This window comes from Antedon mediterranea, chromosome 5 (assembly GCF_964355755.1).
Source record: "Antedon mediterranea chromosome 5, ecAntMedi1.1, whole genome shotgun sequence".
NCBI classification, from domain to species: domain Eukaryota; kingdom Metazoa; phylum Echinodermata; class Crinoidea; order Comatulida; family Antedonidae; genus Antedon; species Antedon mediterranea.
The window spans coordinates 26482625-26508081 of NC_092674.1; the positions used below are offsets into that span (position 1 = coordinate 26482625).

At 35.8% G+C, this 25457-nt stretch overlaps 2 protein-coding genes across 2 annotated transcripts; both read right to left on the bottom strand.

Moving 5' to 3' along the window:
- Nucleotides 1-1698: 1698 nt before the first annotated feature.
- LOC140049271 (major facilitator superfamily domain-containing protein 8-like) lies at nt 1699-7277 on the bottom strand. Its single transcript, XM_072094115.1, has 9 exons — nt 7153-7277; nt 6602-6842; nt 6213-6326; nt 5625-5819; nt 4925-5021; nt 4609-4743; nt 4213-4316; nt 3691-3866; nt 1699-2681 (listed from the first exon to the last, which is right to left on the bottom strand). Exons 1-9 carry the CDS (start codon nt 7225-7227, stop codon nt 2439-2441), a joined length of 1380 nt encoding a protein of 459 aa, XP_071950216.1. The 5' UTR covers nt 7228-7277; the 3' UTR covers nt 1699-2438.
- Nucleotides 7278-9300: 2023 nt separating this feature from the next.
- On the bottom strand, nt 9301-24398 carry LOC140050159 (sushi, von Willebrand factor type A, EGF and pentraxin domain-containing protein 1-like). Its single transcript, XM_072095226.1, has 30 exons — nt 23914-24398; nt 23158-23375; nt 22800-22979; nt 22475-22627; nt 21837-22019; nt 21428-21616; nt 20414-20614; nt 19775-20053; nt 19001-19243; nt 18749-18892; nt 18544-18603; nt 18056-18312; nt 17619-17805; nt 17252-17407; nt 16904-17062; nt 16302-16463; nt 15966-16214; nt 15513-15667; nt 14794-15079; nt 14238-14502; nt 13879-14083; nt 13386-13536; nt 12750-12959; nt 12294-12431; nt 11852-11974; nt 11573-11610; nt 11317-11418; nt 11142-11193; nt 10215-11045; nt 9301-9865 (listed from the first exon to the last, which is right to left on the bottom strand). The coding sequence occupies exons 1-30, from the start codon at nt 24384-24386 to the stop codon at nt 9672-9674; spliced, it is 6243 nt and encodes a 2080-aa protein (XP_071951327.1). The 5' UTR covers nt 24387-24398; the 3' UTR covers nt 9301-9671.
- Nucleotides 24399-25457: the final 1059 nt, after the last annotated feature.

A 25457-nucleotide genomic window follows, 5' to 3' on the forward strand; every position in this document is an offset into this window, starting at 1 on the left:
ATCGGCATGTAGTGCTGATTAGCTGTATAGAGCAACTGGCAGAAGATGAATGAAGAGCATTTCATTTTAAGCGATTTTAAATGGTTCCACCAGCGACTGTACTTTCACTCGTTATTCACTGGTTATCAATTAGTCGTAACTCGTTATTTCAGATGATATAATCAATACATTACAAACATTTATTTATTTAAGTCAAAGACATAATTAATGTAGACAAACATTTGGTTACTTAAGAAACACTAAAACAATATTATATGACCGGTATCATCGATTAATATTCTTACCTTAAGTGATTCTTTCATTAAGTGTTACCCCCTCTTTTTATGTGTGATCGATTGTTTAAAAATGTTGAATGTTGGAGCGGAAACAACTTGATAAGGTAAATAACTGCATGTGTTCTACTAAAGCGTGGTTCCCACTAGCTAGCACGCAAGGCAACACAGCGACGTATCGACTGTTGTATTGCGTCAATCACTAATGGAACCGACGACGCGACAGTGCTGCAATCAGGTTTGATTTCACACAGGCGGGGAAAGCACAATTATTGGAAGGGCATTTTCTTACTTTGCGTAGGTTGCGTTACTTTGGCTAGTAAGAACTAATCGTATAAAATCAGGGAGATTAAAGATTTCATGTCCCAAAAAACATAAAAAATGAAGATTAATTAAATCAGACTTTGAATACGTTATTTTGTAGTTTTAATAAACAAAAAAAAACAAATAAAATAATGTGTTCTCATTATAAAATGACAAATAAATGGTCAAATTCAACCAAACATTGGCTGGCAGCCGATTTAACTATTTTTTGCTTTAAATTACATTTTTTTCATGTAAATACATTTTTTTTCGATTCAATTTTTTTTCAAAGTGGATAACTATTATGTGACATCAAATGGCATATTCTACAACAACAATTAACAAAAATATTTTTCATCTTTAAACCAAAGAGTACGAACGAATACTTTAAAGTTTCAAACAAAATCGAAGAAACAAACACCTTTTACTGTTAGTGCGTCGATCTTCAAGTGAAGATAAACTCAATCTAGAAAGCCATTCCTTTCCAAAAAGGTTTCGAAGCTGTGACACTAACGATGTCTGTTTAATAATATCCTTTAGATTCGGTGACCATAATAGAAAAATGAATATGTACAGTATTGAAAAAACATGAAAATTAAGATTAATTTGTTTGCAGTTTTGATCAAGTTATTCACTTGTGTAGAAAAATAATTAGTTCACTCATAAAAAGACAAATAAATGGTTTATGAAACAAAACAAAACATTGTCTGAGAAATCATTTATTACAGCTAAATACATTCTGGAATTTTTTTGTTGCAGGTCTTTCATTGACAGACCCTTGGTAACTGTTCCTTTTTGTTTTGTTTCATGAAGATCAGTTTCCTAAATTTCAACAATCTTCACGCAATTCAAATCAAAATAACTGATCCTTATTTATCCCAACATAAAAAAGTTACTTGCGCAAGGATTATTGGGTCATCCTAATCCCTATTAAGTAATGTGCTATTGTATAATTCAATCAATAGAAAATAAAGCTTAAACTGTATGTGACAACAAAAATGTGACCATAGACACGATGATTTCATATCACTACCATATTTTTGGGTTCAAACTTTTTTACGGCCGATTCATTCGTATTTCTTACAGTAATGAAAAAAAGAACCCCTCCTCCTCCTCCTTTATCTCCTCCCTCCCCATCACCTCAGCCACCACTCTAGTCGTAACCAGACAAGACATGACAAACCGTAGAATGTTTGTTATCTACTATATGCCTATTAGTGGTGTAACCTAAGTATGTACTTATTTTTGCCTAAAACTTGTTTATTAACCTTGGAAATGAATGACATTAAACAGTATATTGATTACAAACTCTAATGGATTCGATATTGTACATTATACAATATATTAAAACGAAATCTGATATGATTATATTTTCAATTAAATAATTTCTTATGTTTTTACTGTACTTTACACACTATAACTTGGTTCCACTAGGATGCAACACTATAAGAGTAGATGTAATGCAAGCGAGTTGACCAATGACAAACAATAGTTTGAATAATACATCGCTTGTAATTGGTCAAATCTTTTGCGTTGCGTTGCTTCTTACTGCGTCAAAGGACTTGCGTTGCGTCTTAGTGGAAGCCAAGCCCAAAATGAAACCACGGCAGAAATGGTAAAAATAAGGAAACTACTGTGTAATTTTCATTAGGCCTACAATTAATACAATAAAATTCGAAATTGTTAATCTTGCATGAAGAAATTGCTGTACACCGTGAGGGCGATCAAAGTATATTGATCGAAACGTCGAGAAAGTCAACAGTTCTTTTCAGAACTAAATATGAGTGATGTACCGCAAACTTTATATATAAACATCTAGTACTGTATTTCCTACAACACAATTATGAAATGATGAAAAATATATTATTTTATCTTATTTATAAGCTTTAATTCTTCCGTACATTTACTTTTCTTCTTCTTTCTGACATGATATGGTAACAATCGTGAATACAAAGGAACACATAATATCAGTATTGATGTAATGAATATTGAGAGGGAACCAAACGCCCACCGTACGCCATGCTGTACGTAAACTTCTGTCCCAAACAGTGGACCAATTGTTTTACCCACACTACCAACTCCAGTGAAGAAGCCCATGTATAGTCCCTGTTGAGACATGTAAATTGGTATAGTTAGGTTTCCGCACATAATTAACAACAAATGACAGGGTCTAACAAATTAAGCAACATATTCATAATTATTTCCGTTTCTATAAATTATACTGAAAAGAATAAGATAAGATACATCTTTGTTGTTATGACCACAACAAGGCTAACATAAAATTTGTTTTTCCTTGATGCTTAAAATAGACACACAATACAGAAAAACATAATACTTAACAGTAATAAATATCAATACAATATATAAAGAACAAAATTGGAAAAATTACATTGTTACAAGAAGGATAAAAATCTTAACTCTTTGAAATGTTAAAGATGTATTGTCCCTTGAAACACAAAAAAATGAAGGTCAAAATATTATTTTAAGTCGAAAATTCGAGCGAAAAACAACAAGTTCACGTAATTAACAGGTAAATTAATTTTTTTACATTTCGTCTGGAAAATTATCATGAGCGAAAGTAAACAAAGATTTTAAACCATGAGTATGCATTATGCATGATTCTAATTAGGATTGTTTACAACTCGTCACGGTTGAGAAGGTGTTTTCACACAGATCGCGAGGAAGTTTTATGATTATGCATACAGAGTAGCTAATTAAGCACGTTGCATTATGAGATATGTTTTGATCAAAAACTTTGACTGGAAGTCTAAGTTATTTTTTTAACAAAAAAACGTCTGTATTTCAGTTAAACGATTTTTTTTTCGACAAATTTTTTGTGAAAGTTAATAACTATTTTGATACTTCAAAATGACCCACTTTTTTCGAAATCCTTTTTTTTTTTTTTTTGGAATTAGTCAAAGGGACAATACATCTTTAAGTTGGAGACATGTATTGAAAATTATTTCCTACATTGAGTATAGTAAATTGTTTTTTAAAGGACGGATTCTACCTGAATTATTAACTTATTATTTAACGGACGTAAGCTATCCTCCATTAATATAAAGAAAAGAGTTATAGAGACTTCTATAAAGATATTTATTAAGTATTCTCTCACCTGTGGGCGTGGTCCTAGAATCTTACTATACATAGTATAAAGTATAACTTGCGATGTCGAGTAACCAATTGCAAACATACACATGGCGAGATAGAAGAATGGCAGAACCATATTTGGAGTGTTGCTACACCAATCATAATGCCAGGGGCAACCTCCACCCTCGTCATCAAAAGTGACTACGCAAAAGAAAAAATAATTGAGTAGTTAATTAATACAATGTAAAAATCAATAGAACTTTCCTATATGTTTCAGACCTTCTAAAGTGTGGTTCCCACTAGAACCCAACGCAGCGACGTATCGACGCAAAGTGCTGTATTGCGTAATCACATGGGAACGACGACAAAACAGTGCTGCAAATATCGCAGATTTGATTTCACGCAGGCGGGGGCAAACATAATTATTGGAAGGGTTGCGTTACGTTGCGTCACTAGTGGGAATCACGCTTTAAAGTGCGTGATACTCATATTATGAGATACCGGTAGTGGTTTATTTTGTATTTATATATACATTGAAATTACTTACTGTTAGCAGGTCTTTTCAGATGATGTCTTCCAAACGGAATAAAGAAACACACACCTGAACTCAAAATAAGCATACCCACAACGAACACGATTCTATCACCTAACCTGAAATGAAATGTTACAAGAAAATAGAGAAACACATCAACAAGTTTCATCCATTTAAATTTTTGTAAAATACAACTAAAACACATCATTTAATGCAGATAAAATACATAGTTTAAAATACAAAATACTAGCAAGATTGGTGTGTGAGAGGGTATAGCATAAAATAATCAACGTTTCCAAGTTTAGTTTAGTAGAGAGTAAATGTAGCTCTGCACATATTGTATCTGAATCAATCATTTTAATTTTAGGAATCTATATTATACAAAAAAAAGATTAATTGTGGTACACTTACTTTGAAGAGAGAACTTTTAGTAAAAGTACTGATCCTATTCCTAATATTGCTAATAATGCCATGATAAGACTAATATTACGAACGGCTAAGGATCGACTCCAACCAAGTATATGCATTGCGTAAGGAGAAGCTAATCTGAAATTTATAAAAATTATCAGGTTAGAAAACTGCATTTATTATTAACAACAAGATGAAAAGAAGAGTAAACTGTTATCCAAAATAATTATCGTAACAATATAAACACAGTAGGCCTGTAAGTAATGTAAAGTTCAGAAACACTTTTATTGGATATGATGTTAAATTGCTGTCTACTCACGTTTCTGTAAAAGAAAATGTTACCATTATGCCACAGTAAGCTAGGTTAATGTAGAAGCATGTTACCAATTCAGATCTGTATTCTTCTGTCGTTTCTTCTGTGTAATTAATAACGAATAAAATATTGAAGAATGAGGGGTAAAAGAAAGAGGTGTGAAATAATGAGAGGAGAAAGCTAAAGTACTGTTACTGTTGGTGCTTGGAACTTTTGGTGAGAAACAGGGTTTTTTTGAATGGCCTAAAATGTTGTTAAATATGTTTAAACTGAAGATTCTAACGATTTTTAGAGCAGGGAAATCAACAATTTGAAAATTCTTTGTTTTTTTATCCTGTATTACCTTTGCAAATGTAATTTTTTTAAATTAGGTTTTGTACATAATTTACTTTAAGTTTCCTTGTAAATAGGCTTATTATATCTTTTTTCCTTTAACTTTTATTTTACTTACACCACTGTTTTAAAAGTGTAGCTTATAAATGACCAATTTCTTTAAAAATTAAAATGTTGTATTTTTATTTAGCGCCGCCCATTAGAAATAATGTTAAATAAATCAATGTTAAAAAAGTAATTGTAGACCAAAGGCGATGTTATGACGTCGTGAAAACAACCACCTTTAGGAACGCATTGAAGATTTAATTACAGTGTATATAAAACAGCTTTAAAAATCATCAATTCAATATGATGAAGTTTGCAACAGTTTTACCTTCATACTCTCCGTCAGGGTCATCCGGGTCATCGGCTATATGAATATCCTGAAATACATAAATAATAAGTAGGAAATTGACAAGCGCCATCAACGCTATTAGTATTGACGGCATCGTGTACATGTTGATTCGAAGTTTAATAGCATCCCAACGGATCCATTCTTCACCCAATGGAACGAATGCAGTTTGTAAAACTATTGAAAAGAGAAATAAATAGTATTTTTAAGTAAAAATTTGGTAGTGTAGACCTGGTGACAAACTCCAAAAACAGAACAATCTCCAAGTTAGGAAACACAATCGGTGCTAAGTGTGGACTGGTCATCCTGCAGGCCTACTAGCAAACTTTGAAAAAACTTTCTTGGCAAACTCTCAGAAACAAAAACGTTTGCCAGTGTGGACAAGGCTTAAATTAAAACCAAATCAATAGGCCTAGCCTAGATTTTCGATTCATTTTTAACAGTTGACGCACGAGCAATTTCGTTTACAAGGGAATTATTAAACTAGGCAACTGCTTCTTCGGAGCAGAGAAAAAGTTGATAGCAATCTAGTTTCTTCTTATAACATTCGTGTTTATATATTGAACTTACCTGGGCCTAACAGGAAGCCCATTGTCTGTGATGCCATCAGGTGAACCGTGGCATCTGTTCGTTCTTCCAGAGTCGTTGCTGCTGAAACAAATGTCCTTGTTATTGCGATACACCCTGTGAATACATAAATGTTTAAAAGTAAGGAAAAAGAGAAAAAGACATTTTTTAGAGAAATATTTACGGACGTAAACGTGCATGTTACAATACGTATGGTTTAGTTAGGTCATTATTTGACTATGCCAGGTGCATTGCAAAACTGGCTGTCACAATGGAAGATAGGGAATTATGGAGGAATGTAGTCATAAGTTCGGGTATGTAAAGTAAGTGAAGGTTATTTTAAGCACTTAACTTATTCATCTCATTAGGGCACAAGAAAAAGTATCTCTTACCTGCCGATGCTCCTTGGATAACTCTCGAAACCAACATATAAATATGATTATTATGCTTAGGTAAGTAAAGGTATGCATACGTCACACTTGCTACAATACCCAAGAACAGCGTAACAGTGAGTGGGACTTTGCTGCCGTATTTGTTGGCCCACACGCCGCATATTGGGGCGACAATTAGTGTTGCTAGGCTGTTAGATGCTATTATCCATCCCAGCATGCTAGTCGTGGCTTCATGGTAGATCTGAATGAAAAGGAAAAGAATCTTATTGTTTTTCATCAATGTTTTTATCAGTATGTCTACTCTATTTCACTCCCCGTCCAACCAACTGGATCATTCCAGCTTCTTTCCTTGACATAACGGGATATGTACACGAAACGGTAGAAAATTAGCATTATAAGTAATTTATCACACTACAGAATTAGATCTATGCCGTTGACATATATATTCCATATTGGATAAGGAAAATTTAAATCTAGTTCAGCTTTCGGCATAACTTAAACACTTACTACTTGTATACGGCCAAATAGAAGGCATAACCTTAAATACTTACTACTTGTAAATACGGCCAAATAGACGGTATAACCATGGAATATCCAACAGCCTCGAAGAATATAGTAAAATACATAACCCGTATAGACCACCATCTCTTTCTGTATTCATCATCATGTGTTAATTCAGTCGAATCAGCCGAACTATCCGGAGAGGTTGATCCATAACTGAAAATGTAAACGATTAATCTGATTAAAATCTGATATACAGTATATTATGTTTTATACCATCTAAAGCTATGTCTACACTATTACACTTTATGCATGGAGAAATAAATTAGGGTTAACTTATTTCTCCATGCTTTATGTGACAAAAAACGTGATGTGATACTGTATATGGACATGATGATGTCATATCACTACCATATTTGAGCATATCACTGCCATATTTGGGCACACTTTTTTTGTCAAACTAGTGTGAAAGTGTAGACAGAGCTTAACTCATATTTATAATTATAAATTACTTGTTTTGTTCTGTATTAATGTTTTTTAATATAGATTATTTTTATTACAGTACGATTCTAAAGTGGGGATATTATGTTACAATAGGGTATATCTATGTCTATATTTAATAGTGTACATTGTTTGAATTTAGTTCTTATTGTATGTGTTCTTGTATATTGTTATTGAAATTTATTTTGAACAAATAAATGAATGAATTAGTGAATAAACCTGCTGACCGGATAACAAAGTGTGAATGGGTGCTGTGTTTAAGAACTGTTCACACTTTAGTAATATGTACATTTATATCGGATTTTGTACAAAACGTACGCCTACATGTGCAGCGGTGTTTTTTCTCCGGCTTCAGAACCGAATTTAACTCGTGTGAACGTACAGTAGCTCAGACGTACAGGCTACTATCTGAATATTGGTATACTGTACATGTAGATGCAACACACAACGTTTCGTATCTAGATTTATTCACACTTGCTATCAAAACGTGTGTTAAGGCTATAATTCCATTTGTATTTAATGATTAAGCATTACAAAGTAACGGCGGTCCTGGTCGATATTCGCGCGTTGTATTGTTTACAATGGGTGGCTGGTCGATTTTGAATGTTAAACCTTAAACGGTGCCTAAAGTAATGATTAGTCGATATGGTATAAAATATATAAAACTTTATTAATTCCATTGGTTGTAGGAGTAGAACGAAAAAGTAGAAAAGTCTACTGATAAGATAAAAAACATGTTTCAATAAGTAGACTTTAGTGACTTTGCGTTCCTGCGTTTGCCATTTTGATTGAATGACGCAGTTTTAATATCGTTGTGGGGGATATGTTATGTCACCACGTTTGGAGCATGCAATATGGCCATGGATAGTAGGCCTAGGCCTATGCATGATCTCAAAGCTAACACATTAATGAATAACCCCTGTCATCTCTATACATTTTCTTACCCATTTGTTACGTTCACTTGCCTATTTCTATCGTAGTCTGCGTCTTCATACTTTGAGGCTATATCCGGACTTTCCGCGGATGAATATCCATCCATGTTGTCTTCTTACGATGAAGTTTTACCAAAATCTACTACGTACAACACATCGTTAATATTACAAGTATCAGAAGTCCACTACCGAGTTGACGAAAAAGAGTCCAAACAATTCAAAACAAATTATACAAGGGCTTTATATCAGACATTTCCATAGCAGCATACTATGAAGATCAAAGAACTTCAAACACAGTAACTCCAATTCAGTCTTTTAGCGTTGAGAAAGAAATACGCAAAGAACAATTTTAGATTGAAGATATCGTCGGGTGGATGAAGTATGGACAGATAGTTTTGTAAAGGCCTCTTCGTATGCAACCAATATGTCCAATATCGATAACACTGAGACACCTTGTTGAAACAAACAAATGACCTTGTCCGTTATTTTTGGATTATCGAACCGATCACTGATTCATTTCATAGATGTCACAATATTTGACACGAAAGGGCTTTTCATACTATCGATTTATTAGATCAAGAATCGATTCGAATAATATGCCGAGCAGCCGAGTCGAGTCTCGCCGAGCTGTGACCAAACCTGGTGATTACTCTCTAAACCAGATCATAACAATGCTTGTTTTCTCATTCTACTGTAACTCAATTTCATTACTAAAGTCTTATTCCATCAACTTGCCAAGTACAAAACACTAAATACAACATGACGTAGTATTTATCAATTTATTATTTACTTTTAAATGTTACTGATAATGCATTTAACGTTCTTCGTTCCCCTTAATAACATTTTGCAATTTCTCCTTCTAGCCACATTTTTTACTGAATAAACGTTCGCCTTAGTTTTAAAACGTACAGTATATTTCCCCTCATGCGTTTCATAACAAAGTGTGCCCTTAATAGAGGTATGTACCCAGACTAGTAACTCTTCTATTATATCTTATTTAGTTTACTTCGCAAGGGTAATTTATTTATTTATAATATTGTGAATTCTAAAAAACAGTATCAGTAATTCAATAATTTAATTAATTTGTATCAATGTGTTAAAATACATGCAGCATTAGCAGTGTGTATATTTAAGTGTTATGGTGTTGGACATTCCGATTTCATGATACACCTGTCCTCGTGCAGCACACGACCTGCTGGGCAGTAGCATCCCGGTTCACACTGTCGGTGGCCACAAGAGGAGTCCAGCTTCCTAGCAGTGAAGCAAGTCAGTTGGCACTCTGGAGAAGGACCACAATCATCATACAAGAAACCCGGTTCGCACTTTACACCTAGAAAACAAACAGGTAAACTTTTAATTATTAGGCATACGTGTTAATTGTATTTCAAACACAGAAAGACCATATTGGCTTCCAAACAAGTATCCACTAGTAAAACCACTAGTTTACTTTGCACGTGAGAGTATAGAGTATAATATGTTCATGTTTTGCAGTACAAAATGACACATTCCCATAAGTTTGCTACTTCGATAATTAGTCTCCAGAACCAGACTATTATACATCGGTCCAGACGTTATGATGCATCTGCACCAAATCGCAGGCTGCAAAGGGATCTGCGCATCAAGTTGACCAAGCATACATTGTATTAGTTATAGTTATATTGTATCTATTGTCTACTTACCGCATTGTGACAATTTTCCATTATAATTCTGAAGATCTACGTTCTGTCTTTGACATTCTGTAACATAAGCTGATAGAGATTGACAGAAACACGGTTTGTTAATACCACATACGCACGAGTCTTGCATGCAGAGGTAATAATAGTCATGTGGCTCAACGAACGAATGGCAAGCAGACAATTGACCAATTACAATGTCTTCACATTGAGTTCGCGCGTAATCAAGAACATACTGCGGTTTCCCGACGCAAGCTGGGAAATATTCCCTGGTGATGACGTTATCGTTGATGTCTGGATCTTCTTGAACCCTTTCATCTTTACAATGCCTATAACCTTTGACCTTCCAACTGTGTACCAATTCTTCGACGCTTTTTGATGGCAGTTTTTGTCGTGTCAATGAATCATCCTTCTTATCTTTATTCATATTCCCACACAGTCCTTCCATCATTCCACTGTATTGACTTGGTACATAAATAGTTACTTTTCCATCTTCTTTCCAGATGAGTTTTACGCCACGATTAGTTATAACAGACACACCCATTGTACCAAATTCAGATATAAGGACATTTTGCGGATTATCATGCAGATATGGCAGTTGCACTGATTTACCAGAGACTGTCACAGACCCGTTGAAGTCAATATACACCAAGACGCAATCAATATTCAGATAAATAGCCTTCTCTGTGTAGTTTTGATTATGTTCAAGTTGAATTGAAAAATTGCCTGTGACGTAATCTCTTGCCATTGTATAACGACAATCGCCATTGGCCAGAAACGAGTGGTCATCAAACGTCCATACTTTTTTGTTTGGCAAGATTATGCACCTTGCTGGTTCTGAAAAAAGAACATACAAGAATCTTGTTCAAACGTCTCTGAACATACTAAATTATTAACAATGATGATCTAGGCCTATAATTTACGTTCTCTTACCTGACAGACACGATGGACAACAAGTCCCAGGAAAGTGAAATGATTGTTCATTCTATAAAACAAGAAAAATATTTTCTATAGTGAATTTTTATCTTTAGAAGTTTGATACAACTGTAACGTATAAATAGATATTGCATTTTCCTTTCCTATCCCCAATACTTGTATATAATAATACCTCAGAACATTCTAAATCTGGACACGTTTTTTGAACGCATCTCGGCCGACCGTCGACGCAACTACACTCGGAACAATTTTCACCAGACCACCTTTCACCGACCTATACAAACATTAACATTAAAATACAGTATGAATAACAAATATTTAATTCCATACAAAATTAGTACATTTAATTACAGAAAGGTTTCTTGAAAATATTCGTTCAATACTAGTCAGGAAAAAAAACGTAAGCTACTAAAAAGTTGCTGACTCACCCTGTACACTACATCTTCGTGTTTACAATAACTGATATCTATGGAAACATGTTTTCAAATATAACAATTAAGAATAATACAGTAAGTGAACATTGGTAAAACACCCAACAGCAAATAACTTGCCAATTACAGTATATTGAATAAACTTTATCGCGCTTAAACGAAGTCTCATTTGAGGATTGGAAGTGAAGTGGAAAGAATCGTGAGTTACAAGTTAAACCGTACCTTGGGATTGAAAGGCAACAACCAAGCTACTACTCCACTTGTTGTAGGACTTACCATTACAAGTTCTCCTGTCTGGTTGTAAAGCAAATCCATCCCTACAGGCACAATGGAATGATCCTGGGTCGTTATAGCACTGATGGTCACAATTCCCATTATCTTTCAGACATTCATTCACATCTGAGAACAAACAAAATCTTAACGTTTAACATTTTAGAAATTTCACAAGAATTTAATAAAGCATGATGTCACACGCATAATATGAATCTTGTGACGACATATATGACGTGGGCATCGATGTGTCGTCGGTTGTCGTCTGTACCTAGAAACTACCAACACTGTTTCAAGTAGGAGTGAGAAATAGAGCGCCAACTTTCCCGTGTGCGAACAATGAAGCGAAAGCTCATACTCATAGTATGCCTTTAGAAAATATTACATTATGTCGTATCATGTTTCTGTCTTTCGTTACCGAACATTTAATGAACAACATAAAAATTACCATATTGACACGTTTTTCCAGATCGACCTGGAAGGCATTCACATACCGCTTTGCCATCCTTTGTTATACAAGTCCCGCCATTTAAACAGTTCGTCTGCTGAACTGCACACATGTCTGTTTTGTTTGCACATCTTAGACCTAAAAGCAACAATATTCATGTTGGTACAGAAACAAGTGATCGGTTGATGGAATAAATACATTCTATCACCAACCCAGAAAAGTATTAGAAAAAGAAATCTTAATTCCATTTAAGAAACGTAGAATGATAAATACTCCTAATGCTTGATGCTATGTTCCATGATGTCGACAGTCAAGTATTTCAGAAACTAAACTAAAAATGTGATGTGCTCATATATGGACACGATGACGTCATATCACTGCCATATTTGGGCACATCAAACATTTGTTGTCAAACTAGTTTGAGAGTGTAGACAGGGTTTAAAAATTAGTACTAACCATGGTATCCTGGTTGGCAGATGCAGAAAAACTCTGAAGTTCCATCCAGACATTGGGCATCATTTTTACAAGATTGTGGGTCGCAGAAGGAACTGATCAGTTCACAGTGGTGACCTTGATAGCCGATAGGGCAGTGGCAAATGTAGCCAGTTCTGAAGTTTTCACATGATCCTCCATTTAGACACGGTGAGATGAAACACTGGTCCACATCTAAGGAATAAACATGTATGGAACGCTGTGAATGTATTTGATGTTCATAGGCCTACATTCTACATAGCTGCTCATGTCCATATCGTTCCTCCTTCTATGCTGAACCTTTAAGAGACTCCAACGAGATTTCCCCTTAATTAGGGTGTCCTCTAAAAGGCCATTGCCCCTCCCCCTTTTCCGTTACATTGAAAAGTGTTTCCTTAAGCTTGGTTCCCACTAGAACGTAACGCAAGGACGTAAACGCAACGCAAGCGTTTTAACCAATGGCCAGCGAAGTTATAGACAGTTACCAATCACAAGCGAATAAGCCATCGCTTGTGATTGGTCAATTCACTTGCGTTGCGTTACGTCCTTGCGTTGCGTCGCTAGTGGGAACCACGCTTTAATAGGGGTCTCTCTTTCTCCTATGTCTACGAAGATCCTTACCATGACATACATATGAATTGTAGGTAGGTAGTAAACCGCCTTGGACTGTGGTTGCAATGAGAGGCCATGCAAGAGCATTTCCGTACATCCCACAGCTTGAGGACGATACCAAACGTTTTTCCAAAGATAGCACGTGATCAAATACGTTAACCTAGATAATTAAAGGATATTGTTATTGTCAAATACAAATTAATAGCACGGTGCTCTCAATGAAAGATATTGTTTTCTTGGTTTCCTGAATGTTGTTGTAAACATGAATCAATAAAGAAAAAAACAGCCGAAAGTTTGCAGATAACCAAGCAAAAGAGTCAAGAAAACTAGCTACCACAGTTACAGTTAAGCTAGGTCGCAACGCAAGCGAGTTGACCAATGACAAGCGACAGTTCATAATGAATTGGTCAAATCCCTTACGTTGCGTTACGTCGTTGTGTTGCGTCTCTAGTGGGAACCACGCATTAGTGGTGTATTTATTAGGCAAATCAAAATAACTAACCTGACTGATTAGTCCAACGTAGCTTTCCGTTTTTACAAATGACCCGCCCAAACTATCTTGCTCTTGTCCAATAACGAACATTCCGCCACCTTTAATGAAATTACCTATTTGAACATATCCGCTATTGGCCAATACTGCGTCCATGTATATCGCCCAGAAGCCGTCAACACTATCCCATGTTACACAGACGTGATGTCTAAATCCACTGTGAAAATAACGATTTTAAACAATAAATAATAACATTCAGTACTTTAGATATCGATATATATTCTTCTTTCTTCCAATAGTGGTTCCACAAATGCAAATCAAGCACCCACAACATGTCACATTTTGATTTTTCAATAGAATTTCCAACTCACTCATTTGCTTTCACGCCGGTAAAAACGGCCTCTCCATTTATATATAGTATAAAACTGTTGTAATTCAATATCGTTATAGCATTATCTATTATGCTTCCATCGGACAAAGTTGTAGCGTAGGAAATCGGCGTTCCATAGTTATCTGCATCAAATGATTGCATCCAAAATGAGAGGGTGAACGCATAAAGATCTGGTAGGTCTTTGTATATTGCGTATTCAGTTGTATTAGTACTTGAGAAGTGCAGATCAAAGTTTGAACTCAGCTCTGAGAAAAGGAGAAAAGTATCTTTACATTTTGGGATTGAGTGAAACAGGAACGACATTGTTTGTAACAATTGTTAAATTGTTACAGTTGGCCCACAACATCAAGATATAATTACCAAAGGAATTATCAATTCTTAGAACGTACCACAAACCCGATTCGGCTGCTGTCATCTGACTATCGCAAGTGTATAACACACCTTAATTATATCTCAATGACTTGCAATAGTCAGTCAAGATATACCTAATGACAGCTGCAGAATCGGGTGAATGTTGTCATGTTGTTTCAACTTACTTGCTTGACAAAAAATACCAACGTATCCGAGTGGACAGAGACACCTGAAATCACCCATTAAATCCTCGCATTCGCCACCATTATAACAAGTAACATTTTGACACCCATCGACCTTTATGGCGACTTCGCAGTTTAAGCCAGTGGAACCCGGGGCACACAAGCATCGATACGAATTAAAATCGGCAACACATGTGCCGTTGTTCTGGCATGGTTGCTGTTTGCATTCGTCTACTTCATTGGCACATGTGTGGCCTTCGTATCCTGGTGGGCAGCAGCAGGTGAAGTTCTGTGGAGTAGTGAAGCATCAAACTAGACAACTCAGTGAGGTTAGCAAGAAGCTTGTTTGAACACTATAATCGATAGTGTTTCGGTTAATAATTGTTAAAAAATTTTTGACACACATATGGCGTATCATACCTACATTTTTGAGTTGGAATCAATGTCATAGTTATAATTGCTTTTTAAAAAACTCAAACGCCTGAAGATAATTTAGAATAAAAGAAAGAGAAAAGGAGGAGCTAAGAATAGGCCTACATTGTTACCGTAAAGCGTGGTTCCCACAACGCGAGTTGACCAATGGCAAGCTGTTCGAATAATCCATCGCTTGTGATTAGTCAAATCACTTACGCTGGGTTACGTCTTCACGTTGCGTCGCTAGTGGGAACCAAGCTTAACTAAGGAAAATGAACAAACACACCAGAGCGGTTATAATGGCTTACCTGGACACCGTCAAAGCACGACCCTCCGTTTACACACGGATCATTGATACAATCATCGTAGTTCACGTCACATAAACTACCAGTAAATCCTGCTGTGCATTCACACGTGTAGCTGTCGATACCGTCCACACACTTTGAGTTCACACTACACCGATCTGATTAAATTAATACTACTAAGGCTTTGTCCCACTAGCGACGCAACACAGGACCGTCTACTCAACGCAAGCCAGTTGACCAATGACAAATGATAGTTTGAATATTATCCATCGCTTGTGATTGGTCAAATCGTTTCGCTTACGTCTTTGCGTAGCACCATAGTAAAAACCCCGTGTGAAAACCCAACTTTAAAACTTAATAAATTATTATTCAATGTAATTGTATAGGCCTACATAATAAACGGTATTTCAATTAAAGGAATAAAAAGTGCAAAAATTGTAACAATTCTAAACTTACTGTTTCGACAGTCATCAATATTAGTCTGACAAGTTCGACCTTTAAACCCACGTGGACAGACACACCGGAAATGTCCCCTTCTGTCGACACACATTCCATTGTTTTTGCATATTCCCGGTGCGCATTCATTCAAGTCGATTTCGCAGTTGTCGCCAGAAAAACCTTTTAGACACACGCATTTATACCCTTCAGCCAAATCATAACACTGGCCTTTGTTTCGGCACGGTAATGAAAGACATTCGTTGACAACTATCGATAAAAAGATTTATTGATAAATATTAATTTCAGTCGCTGAATTATTGACGATATTCATTGCTGATCTTAGGCCTACTGTACCTTGACATAACGCCTCGGTTGAAGCTCCCACTTTCAGTGTGTGCGTTCCTGGAGGGCAGCTAATGCACGTCGACTGCTTACGTAATGGTTGGTATGTTCCCAATGGACATCGTGTACAAGGGGTCAAAGTGCTGAGGGAATAAGTTCCGGGTTGACACACTCCTACATCGACAGCAAGAAATTAAGGTAGGAAAATACATATAGATTATAGAATGTTGTTTAAACAAACTTACAGCACAACATTCAACATACCTTGAGTTTTCGACACGTTTCAAATGAACTTTATCATTATTAGTTATTGAATTAACATAAATATTTTAAATTAAAAACACAATAAGGAGATGTTAACAACTTTCTTATTTTATGAAATCCATACTGTACCATACAGAATACATCTACCTTTGCACGCGGAAAATATTCGGGAAAAGCGTATGTCAATATTCCGCGAGGTGTCGAGCAGCTACTTCCTGCTAAAAATCGGACCTTGCGGTACATGTTGTATAGTACAATAGCGATCTGCAACATTCAATATTCATGAACAACCCTATGTTACGATGCTATATAATTAAGTATTTCTTGTGTGTAAAACAATGTAGGCCCACCTTGACAATCATCAAATGAAGTGGCCCCAGGCATTAGCGTCGTTAAGCCACGACATGTGAAACACCTTCTCTGTCTCCCTCTACTTTGGTAGGTCCCAACTGGACATGCTGAACATCTCTCCATTCCGGTTATGGAATACGTCCCTGGTTTGCAAGGTCCTAGAAAAACACAGTTTTTAAGAATTTCGAACTTTGAATTGTCGTAAGCATAAATGGTTTCGAATCTGCTAAGGAAAAGTACAGTAATCACAAACATTCTATAGCACATTTAGTTGCACAAATGGTTTCGAATCTGCTAAGGAAAATAACCACACACATTCTATAGCACATTTAGTTGATCCTACGTACCTTTGCATTCAAACGAAGACTTAGCATATTCGTAATCGGTAGTACTTCCTTCTGGGCAAGATTTGCACGTTTTCTGTGCTTCTTGATCTTGGTAAAAACCTTTCTTACACCCGATACATGAACCGTCACTGTAGAACGTTCCAACAGGGCAGTTTACTGAAAACAATACATAGAGAAAAATCTAATTACAACATCAACTGGAGATCTACTAAAGCCCCACTAAGAAGACGCAACGCAATGACGCAAGCGAGCTGACCAATGACAAAGCGACGGTTCGAATATTCCATTGCCTACTCGTTTTTGTTTTTTTTTTTGTGTAAAACTTAATTTACATTTAGTTCTAAAGCAAATAGAGGAATTTCCTTACCACAAAGTCCGCTTCGACTTATCTGTCCCTGCCTACATGATGTACTGACGTCACTAAAATATAGTTCAAGTTTTGATAGATGAAGGTTTATGTAGGTACCAAATTTGTAAGACAATCTACCGGTTCTAACAGCGTTTTCGATATCGTCCACAGTTTTTTTAACATCTGGATCATCAGCATGTGAGGCCTTGGTTTAGAAAATAGCTTTTGTTGTTTTGAAGTAATCCTTATCATTTAAGAACCTCTTGTAATGGTATCTAATTAATCTTTATTAATGGTCTTCCTGACCGTTCTAGTCTTGCCAGATAAAATGACCCTCAAAATGACCCTCATCATTATCTAACTTAAAGCTGAAGAAATAAGTAGGCCTATAAAGTAATTCTAACCAAAGCCCGAGTCCTAAAATTTTTCCTAAACTAGATGGAATTATTTATTACCTCCGATCCAAGTAAAATTTTAAACTGCAAGTAGTAGGTCGCATAGGCAGGTCTTGGGTTATATCTAGTAGGTATGTACCTACATGTTGTCTCCGTGGTCTCTATTGAGCAGTTGTAGCAGACATCGTGTATAACTGCACTGAACTTATCTTCAAAAGCTTTAAGGTCGGTCTTTGTCTGGTAAGCACCTTGTTTTGGACATGGTCGTGTGTAATATGTTAGCCCAACGTCTAAAGCCAAACCGCCATTATCTACGGCTATTAAAATCAAAATAATACATTTAAACACATTTATAAACTACTCAAACAACATAGATATTTGACAACTACTTTTCTGTGCCTAGCTGGATAAATCAACAATAGCCTCTCCAGAGGGAGGGCTGAGACACGATAAGTTCTTAGTGCACCCCTCTACCATAATGGACCATTCCGCAACCAGGCTCTCGTTTGTGAAGTTTATTGAGTAACGCAAATAGAGATTTGACTTACCCGAGCAATCTGGCCACGATAGATCAGGCTTGTTTGATGAAGAATCAACCCAATTGCTGTCTGATAAATGCAATGATAGGAAAACAGTCAATCTTGATTCTGTATTTTTTATTTACATACGTGAAGTTATAAAGTTAAAACTTAGAATTTGGCTTTGTGTTATGGCTCTGATAGTTTTTATTCATAGAATTCAAGATAAACCTACTTCGACAGTAATACACATCTTCAGTTTCCCGCCAAAATTGGTAGCCCTGTTTACAGGCGATTCGGTAGACTTGATTTCCTCCTAACAAGGATGTGTGAATAATGTTGCCATTTCTTGGGGCTTCTTGAAACGAGCACGAAGAAGCTGGAAAGAGATTAAGTTTTTAAATATTTATAGTATTCAAAAGTGCAACTTACAGTTTTAATGTTACTTCAGAACAATGCATTACGTTTTGAAGTAATTTCTACATACTTGCAACAGCCACGTAGAAGTCACAAGAAGCCGTGTTTCCAGAAGAGTCTTTTGCCTTGTATGACACCAGAACTCTTTCGCCTTGCTTCACTTCATAACCAGATTGAACATTAGAAGTAATCTCAAATGGCATCCCAGAGTTATCTTCAAATGTTGGTTCTCTCCACGTTACATTGAAAGAATCTTGCAAAGTTTTTATCTTGATGTCTTCTTCACAAAACACTACTACTGGGGCATCAGCATCTATATTACAATTATTTACAATTAGTAGAGGGAATATTAGGTAAAATACAGATCCATTTACATTGAATAGTACACGTTTAATGACGTTTAATGGGTCTCTTCCAAGTAGAATCTGCTTTTCAGATACCATTTGTACACAATGTGGTATGAATTTATTAAACCTGTTGCCAAAAGTGGCTTTTAATGTAAGCCTACGGGTATAAAATAACAAGATTTTTGTTGTTAACCCTATTATCATTTGCAGACACAGAAACCTTTGGAACCGAATAAAGTTTCCCCTTAATGTGTTGGCCGTAGTGTTAAAACATATATATTGCCCCTCATTTCTTTCACGAAAAGTGTCCCCTTAGTGTCCTCGTATGTCTGGTCCCACTATAGATCCAACGCAAGAACGTAACGCGCAACGCAAGTGATTTGACCAACCACGGGCGATGAATTATTTGAACTGTCGCTGGTAATATTGGTCAACTCACTTGCGTATCTAGTAGGAACAAGGTTAAATAGGAGTTTAATGGTTTTTTTATTTCTTACCGATAACTGTGACGTAGAATGAACAAGTAGCTTGGTTACGTTTTTCATCTCTTGCCTTTATTACGACTTTTGTTCGTCCAATTGGAAATTCATTATTTGTTGTATATGGTGTTGTGTTCTTTCCATTGCCATCTTTCGTGATTACTTTTACTTTAGACGGGTTTCCCGAATTGTCCACCACATTTAGTTTATCCCAGGTTACCTTTGCTGTATTCTTTAATGAGTCTGTATTGACAGTGATATCGAAGGGACAGTTTGTTATTGCAGGTGGCTCATTATCTACAGAAGAAAAAAATAATTTAATATCAATGTTAATTACAGAACCATATTGGCACAAAAACAAGTTACCGTTTCGTGGTGATCTAAACGTTCATTACATAGCTTTAAATATAATTTAAGATATTTAATGTATGATGTCCATATACACTTAGGTCTGGAGGTTACAGTATATAGAAAAAGAATATAAATTTTGAAAGAAAATAGCCGATATTTAAAGAATAGTCTCAGAACTCTTCTTTTATTCTAGTACTAAATTCAATAATTCCATTCAATTCTACACATTATCTCAAAGTATTCAGGAGTTTCCGAAAACCATTCCGATCCATGGTTAATAATGTTAATTTTTTTTAATGTACGTACCTATGCATTTTGTAATATTATTGCTCGACCACATCTTATTTGCTTGGCACATTCTGTTTTCTTGACCTTTTAAGGCGTATCCTTCTACGCATGCTATCATACACACAGTTTTGTATGGCAGAGATGAGTTCCAGCATTCGGCAGGAGTCACGATCATATTTGCGCCACCCTTGTGAAGCTTTATAGGACTGCATTCGACGGCTAGGAAAATACAAGTTACAAGATTAAGTAGAATCATTAAGAAAAAGGTAAACAATATTAATAATTTAATTGATTATTATTAACATTATGACGGTAACGTCCTGTAGTCTGTACTTCTCTTGGCCAAAAAGCAGACTACATATTGATATTAATTGAGAAATGTTCTTTCGAGTTTAACCAAATCAAAATGGGAGAAAACTTAACCGACGTAACGCAACGCAAGTGAATTGATCAATCACAAGCGATGGCTTATTTGCTTGTGATTGCTAACTGTCTATAACTTCGCTTGTCATTGGTTAAAACGCTTGCGTTGCGTTTACGTCCTTGCGTTGCGTTCTAGTGGGAACCAAGCTTTATACATCCGATTCTGTGGCTGTCACGAGACTCTCTGTGGAAGACTGTTACCAGTCTACCAGATACTTATCTGACTGTATTAAATACTTTTAATACACGATATCTCTGTCATTAGGTTCCTATCTAGAGACAATGTATAACGTTATAAAATGTGTAGATATTTTCAGAGATATCATGTATTAAAAATACTTAATACAGTTAGATCTGTATCTGGTAGACTGTTAACAGTCTTCCACAGAGAGTCTCGTGACAGCCACAGAATCGGGTGAATTATAAATAATTTTATTATCACTTTATTAACTAGTACCGTATACATTGTCGATGTCTCATTCAATTTATTTTTTTTTTATTTCCAATCAGCATCTTAAAGAGTATTTCCATGGAGGGATGTGAGGACCCCAAATTGGCTTTTCATGCCTTCACAGCTTCTTTCTGGTCTTCCTTCGTCGTTATACTTACGTTTACATTCTAGGCGTCTTCCACTCCAAACACCACTCTCTCCAGATTTCTCACATCTTCGGACGGCTTCATTCCCACTTAATTCGTACCCTTCTTCACATGTCACGTGACAGTCGGTACCAATTGATAATTTTTGGTTTCTGCAGTTCAGTATTCCATTCTCCACGTTTGGTGCATCGCAGATTATTTCTAAAGAAGCGCAATATCATTGTTACTATGTAAAGTGTAGCTTGCCCTAAGTCTAAGTTTATTGTCTTTTTTAATTAATTTTATTTATTTCAATTTTTTGTCTGAAAACAAGCTCAAATAGTATACGTATGAAACGTCATATATACCAAAATAGACTAGGTAAAGTGTAACCTTGTATTATTGATGACATAATTTGTTAATATCACTTGACGTCACTTACCAGAGCACTGAAGGTGTTGACCTGACCACGATCCATTCGCTTGACACACCCTCTCTACGTCACCACCAACCATTTTATAATTGGTCGCACACCCAAACATGCAGACATCGTTAAAAGAATGTCCACAATGTTTCGATATTTTGTCAACACCTTTGGCAGAGATCATTGCATTACATGTTACAGCTAGAAAACAAAGGGAAAATGTTTGGTTGTTTGGAGTTGTTTATTCATTCATTCATTCATTCTTTATTTAGCCTTCAAAATCGAAATACATTTAAACATAACAAAAACAAGACAGGCGGAAATCTAAGGAGGCAAGGATAAGCAAAAGCAATTAAAATCGCTGTAGCTCGCAGGCTTGCTTATCCATCCTTAGACATCCAGAACATAAAGATAGACATTCACGAGTTGCAGAGAACACTTAGGCCAGGGAAGAGTTCACTCATCCCTGGTTAGGCCTACTACGGAGTCATTGGAAAGTAAGTTGGTGATCATTTGAAAAATATGTTTTTTAAAGACAGACAGATTTAATCCTGTTAAAATGAATGAATATAATAAATTAAAGAAGAGTCGATCTAAGTTTCGAGTATACAGTATTGTCGTTTGAAAAAAACAACTCCTGAACTATGACTTCTTACCTTGGCAGTTATTACGCGAGTTCTTCTGAAAACCTTCGACACATTGGCAATCGCTTTTACCCGTTGAACCAGGATTCGAAGTGTTTGAGTTTCCTGGACACGTTAGACAAACGTGGTTACCCCAGATCGATTTAAAAGTACCAATACCACAGGCTGTAAAATAAAACAAAACAAAATTCTTCACAAAACTGGTTTACTATGAAAGAAATTGAATAAACATAAGCCTAAACCAGCGTAACTTACACTGTCACTAGATACAGCTTAACTGACGACCGCAAGTCAATGATATACAAAAGTCTAGGTACTTATAACGTGAACGACTTACGTAAGCATTCCGTGTGAACATCAGACCACGTGTAACCTGGCTTACATGCACATTGATAGCTTACACTTTCAAGAGCAAATGTACAACTTGAATTGTGTGCTTCGCAACAGTTCCCTCCAGTGCAGAGAAAGTCACAATTACTGTCATCTACTAGCTCCCATTCTGTTTGATGTTTGATATCTACAGTTTAAAAAAAACAACAAAGAAAGTAATGTTTTCCTTCTCGTCACATGGTTATTTGAGAGCCCATTATCATACATTACAATACCAGCCTACACGTGCCAAAACAGTGTTTTTTAACAAGAAATGAAAGAAATTTTTTGTCACATAAAGTTTGATAGTGTGGACAAAGCATTACCTCCACGCATTATATTACAGATTCCTCTAAGATCCTCAGAATCGTCCAGACGGATGACATTCTCGCCATCACCAGCAACGTCACGAAGCTCTCCATAACTGACATTTGTTTGTAAAGCTATTGGAATGATAACGATGCCATCCTTTCTCATCTGCTCAGCGATTCCACGTGGATCTTCCGTTGAATCCGAGAGACCGTTTGTCAACATTACCAACAACCTGCATGTCAAAATGTTTTAGTATGCATCATGTTGTATGTGTGTAACATTGCCTTCGTTTATAAATGACTGGTAAGTGTTATCTTTTTGATCAAACGGCTGCTTGTGTTCTTATTATATGGTTTTTTCTTCAGTTTTCCCTTTTTTTATCTAATTAAAATCACGTCAGATGCCTACTTTTCTCTATCCTTTTTCATTTTCAGTTTTCCACCGTTTAAGCTTAAGTTTAAGGGACGAGTTAGCGAATAATAGCAGATTAATGCACCCCAACACCTCGAGAGTTTTTTCATGTAAACTCACCCTTTCCATGTAAACTCACCCTTCCCGTGTAAACTTGCCTTTTCCATGTGAATCGCCTTTCCCATGTAAACTCACCCTTCCCATGTAAACTCGCCTTTCCCATGTAAACTCACCTTCCCTGCTAGCACTATATTTTATTAACAGTGGCCTACAGTAATTGTTTCAGCTGATTAGAATAAAATGATGAACAGATTAAATAAATAAATGTGTAGGCCTACTGGATACCTGTAGATCCTTACCTGGTTATGTTCTTCAATTCCTCTTCTGGAAAGATATCGTACGACTTTTCTAGGACAGATTTATAACTTGACGTAGGCCTACTCTCGGCCTTGTACGTCACATTCTTGATAGCATCTTTTAGACTGCAATCTCCTTGTGAGTTTTGAATATAGTTAATAGGGATGTCAATCTTGTCTTTGTCAGCGTAAGTCATAACTGCTAACTGCGTCTGATTCTTTCGAAAGATGTTTGCAGACTGCTCTACGAAGTCTACTTCGAGGTTAAATAAACTCGAATTCACAGTTCCAGAGCTATCAAGTGCATAAATTAAATACATCGGATCGGTTTTGTATCTCTCAAACAGAGTAAACATGCGTTTACTTTCTGCAGTGTCGGCGACATTTAGGCCTGCTATTGCATTGAAAGCTATGCATTGTAGAATTATACAACAGGCAAAAAGCATCATTTGATTGTCTGTTTTGTTGGTGTTCATCTTAGTGCGGCTACTGACCGATTGCTTATGACTCAAATCAAATTGAAGATAGGTTTATCAAACGTTTGTATTTCCTGCTTTTTTGAATTGATTTCCGTGATATTGAGGATCAGAGAACTTGGCAGTGAACTGCTACCACTACCACATGATGTAACAAGAAATACTGTGCAATAGTACATTTTAATAGTGACTATATTGCATCATATATTTTTAGTTTTATTAGGTCTTATCTTGTTTTCTCCTTTATGCAATAGTACATTTTAATAGTTTAGTGACTATTGCATCATATATTTTTAGTTTTATTAGGTCTTATCTTGTTTTGTCCTTTGTGCAATAGTACATTTTAATAGTTTAGTGACTATTGCATCATATATTTTTAGTTTTATTAGGTCTTATCTTGTTTTCTCCTTTGTGCAATAGTACATTTTAATAGTTTAGTGACTATTGCATAATATATTTGTAGTTCTGTCAGGTCTTATCTTCCTTTGTGCAATAGTGCATTTTTTTAGGATACTTAAGTGGCTATTGCATTATATTTTGTAGTTCTATTAGGTATTATCTTGTTTTCTCCCTGTTCAATAGTTTGTTTTTTTTTCTTTGGGATACTTAAGTGGCTATATTGCATACAGGCCTTTTCCTTTTTGGCCATTCTCAAGAAACAATATTAAGTTAATTATACATTAAATGAAGAGGGAGGGAACTACCATGAACACATAGATGCTGAAATACTAACGTAAAACGGTGCAAACATCTTGCCCTAAAATGAACTCGAAATAAAAGAAATTTCTCCCCAATATATTAAGGACTAGAACAAAAAATAAATCCATATTTTTATTCTATAAGGCCTACGGAGTTTAAAAGAAAAAAAAATGAATTTTGGCAAATGGTTTGGTGATTATTGTCACGTAGGTCTATATATTTAAAACTTTATTGTAAGCCTACGTGATATGATCGTTGTTTCCAGATCGTTGTCAAAATCAATCAATCGAATAACATGTACAAATCGAACTATAATTCAAACCAACCTACCCAAACCGACGCGTGTATTTACGACCAAACCGGGCTGCAATG

Coding starts and splice junctions, on each gene's coding strand:
- LOC140050159 (XM_072095226.1), bottom strand. CDS start 24,386: ATGAACACCAACAAAACAGACAATCAAATGATGCTTTTTGCCTGTTGT. Junction 18,893..19,000: donor CTTCTACGTGGCTGTTGCAA/GTATGTAGAAAT, acceptor ATCTCTTTCCAG/CTTCTTCGTGCTCGTTTCAA. Junction 12,960..13,385: donor CAATTCATATGTATGTCATG/GTAAGGATCTTC, acceptor TTTATTCCTTAG/ATGTGGACCAGTGTTTCATC.
- LOC140049271 (XM_072094115.1), bottom strand. CDS start 7,227: ATGTATTTTACTATATTCTTCGAGGCTGTTGGATATTCCATGGTTATA. Junction 6,327..6,601: donor TATCCAAGGAGCATCGGCAG/GTAAGAGATACT, acceptor ATGTATTCACAG/GGTGTATCGCAATAACAAGG. Junction 3,867..4,212: donor TCTGAAAAGACCTGCTAACA/GTAAGTAATTTC, acceptor TCTTTTGCGTAG/TCACTTTTGATGACGAGGGT.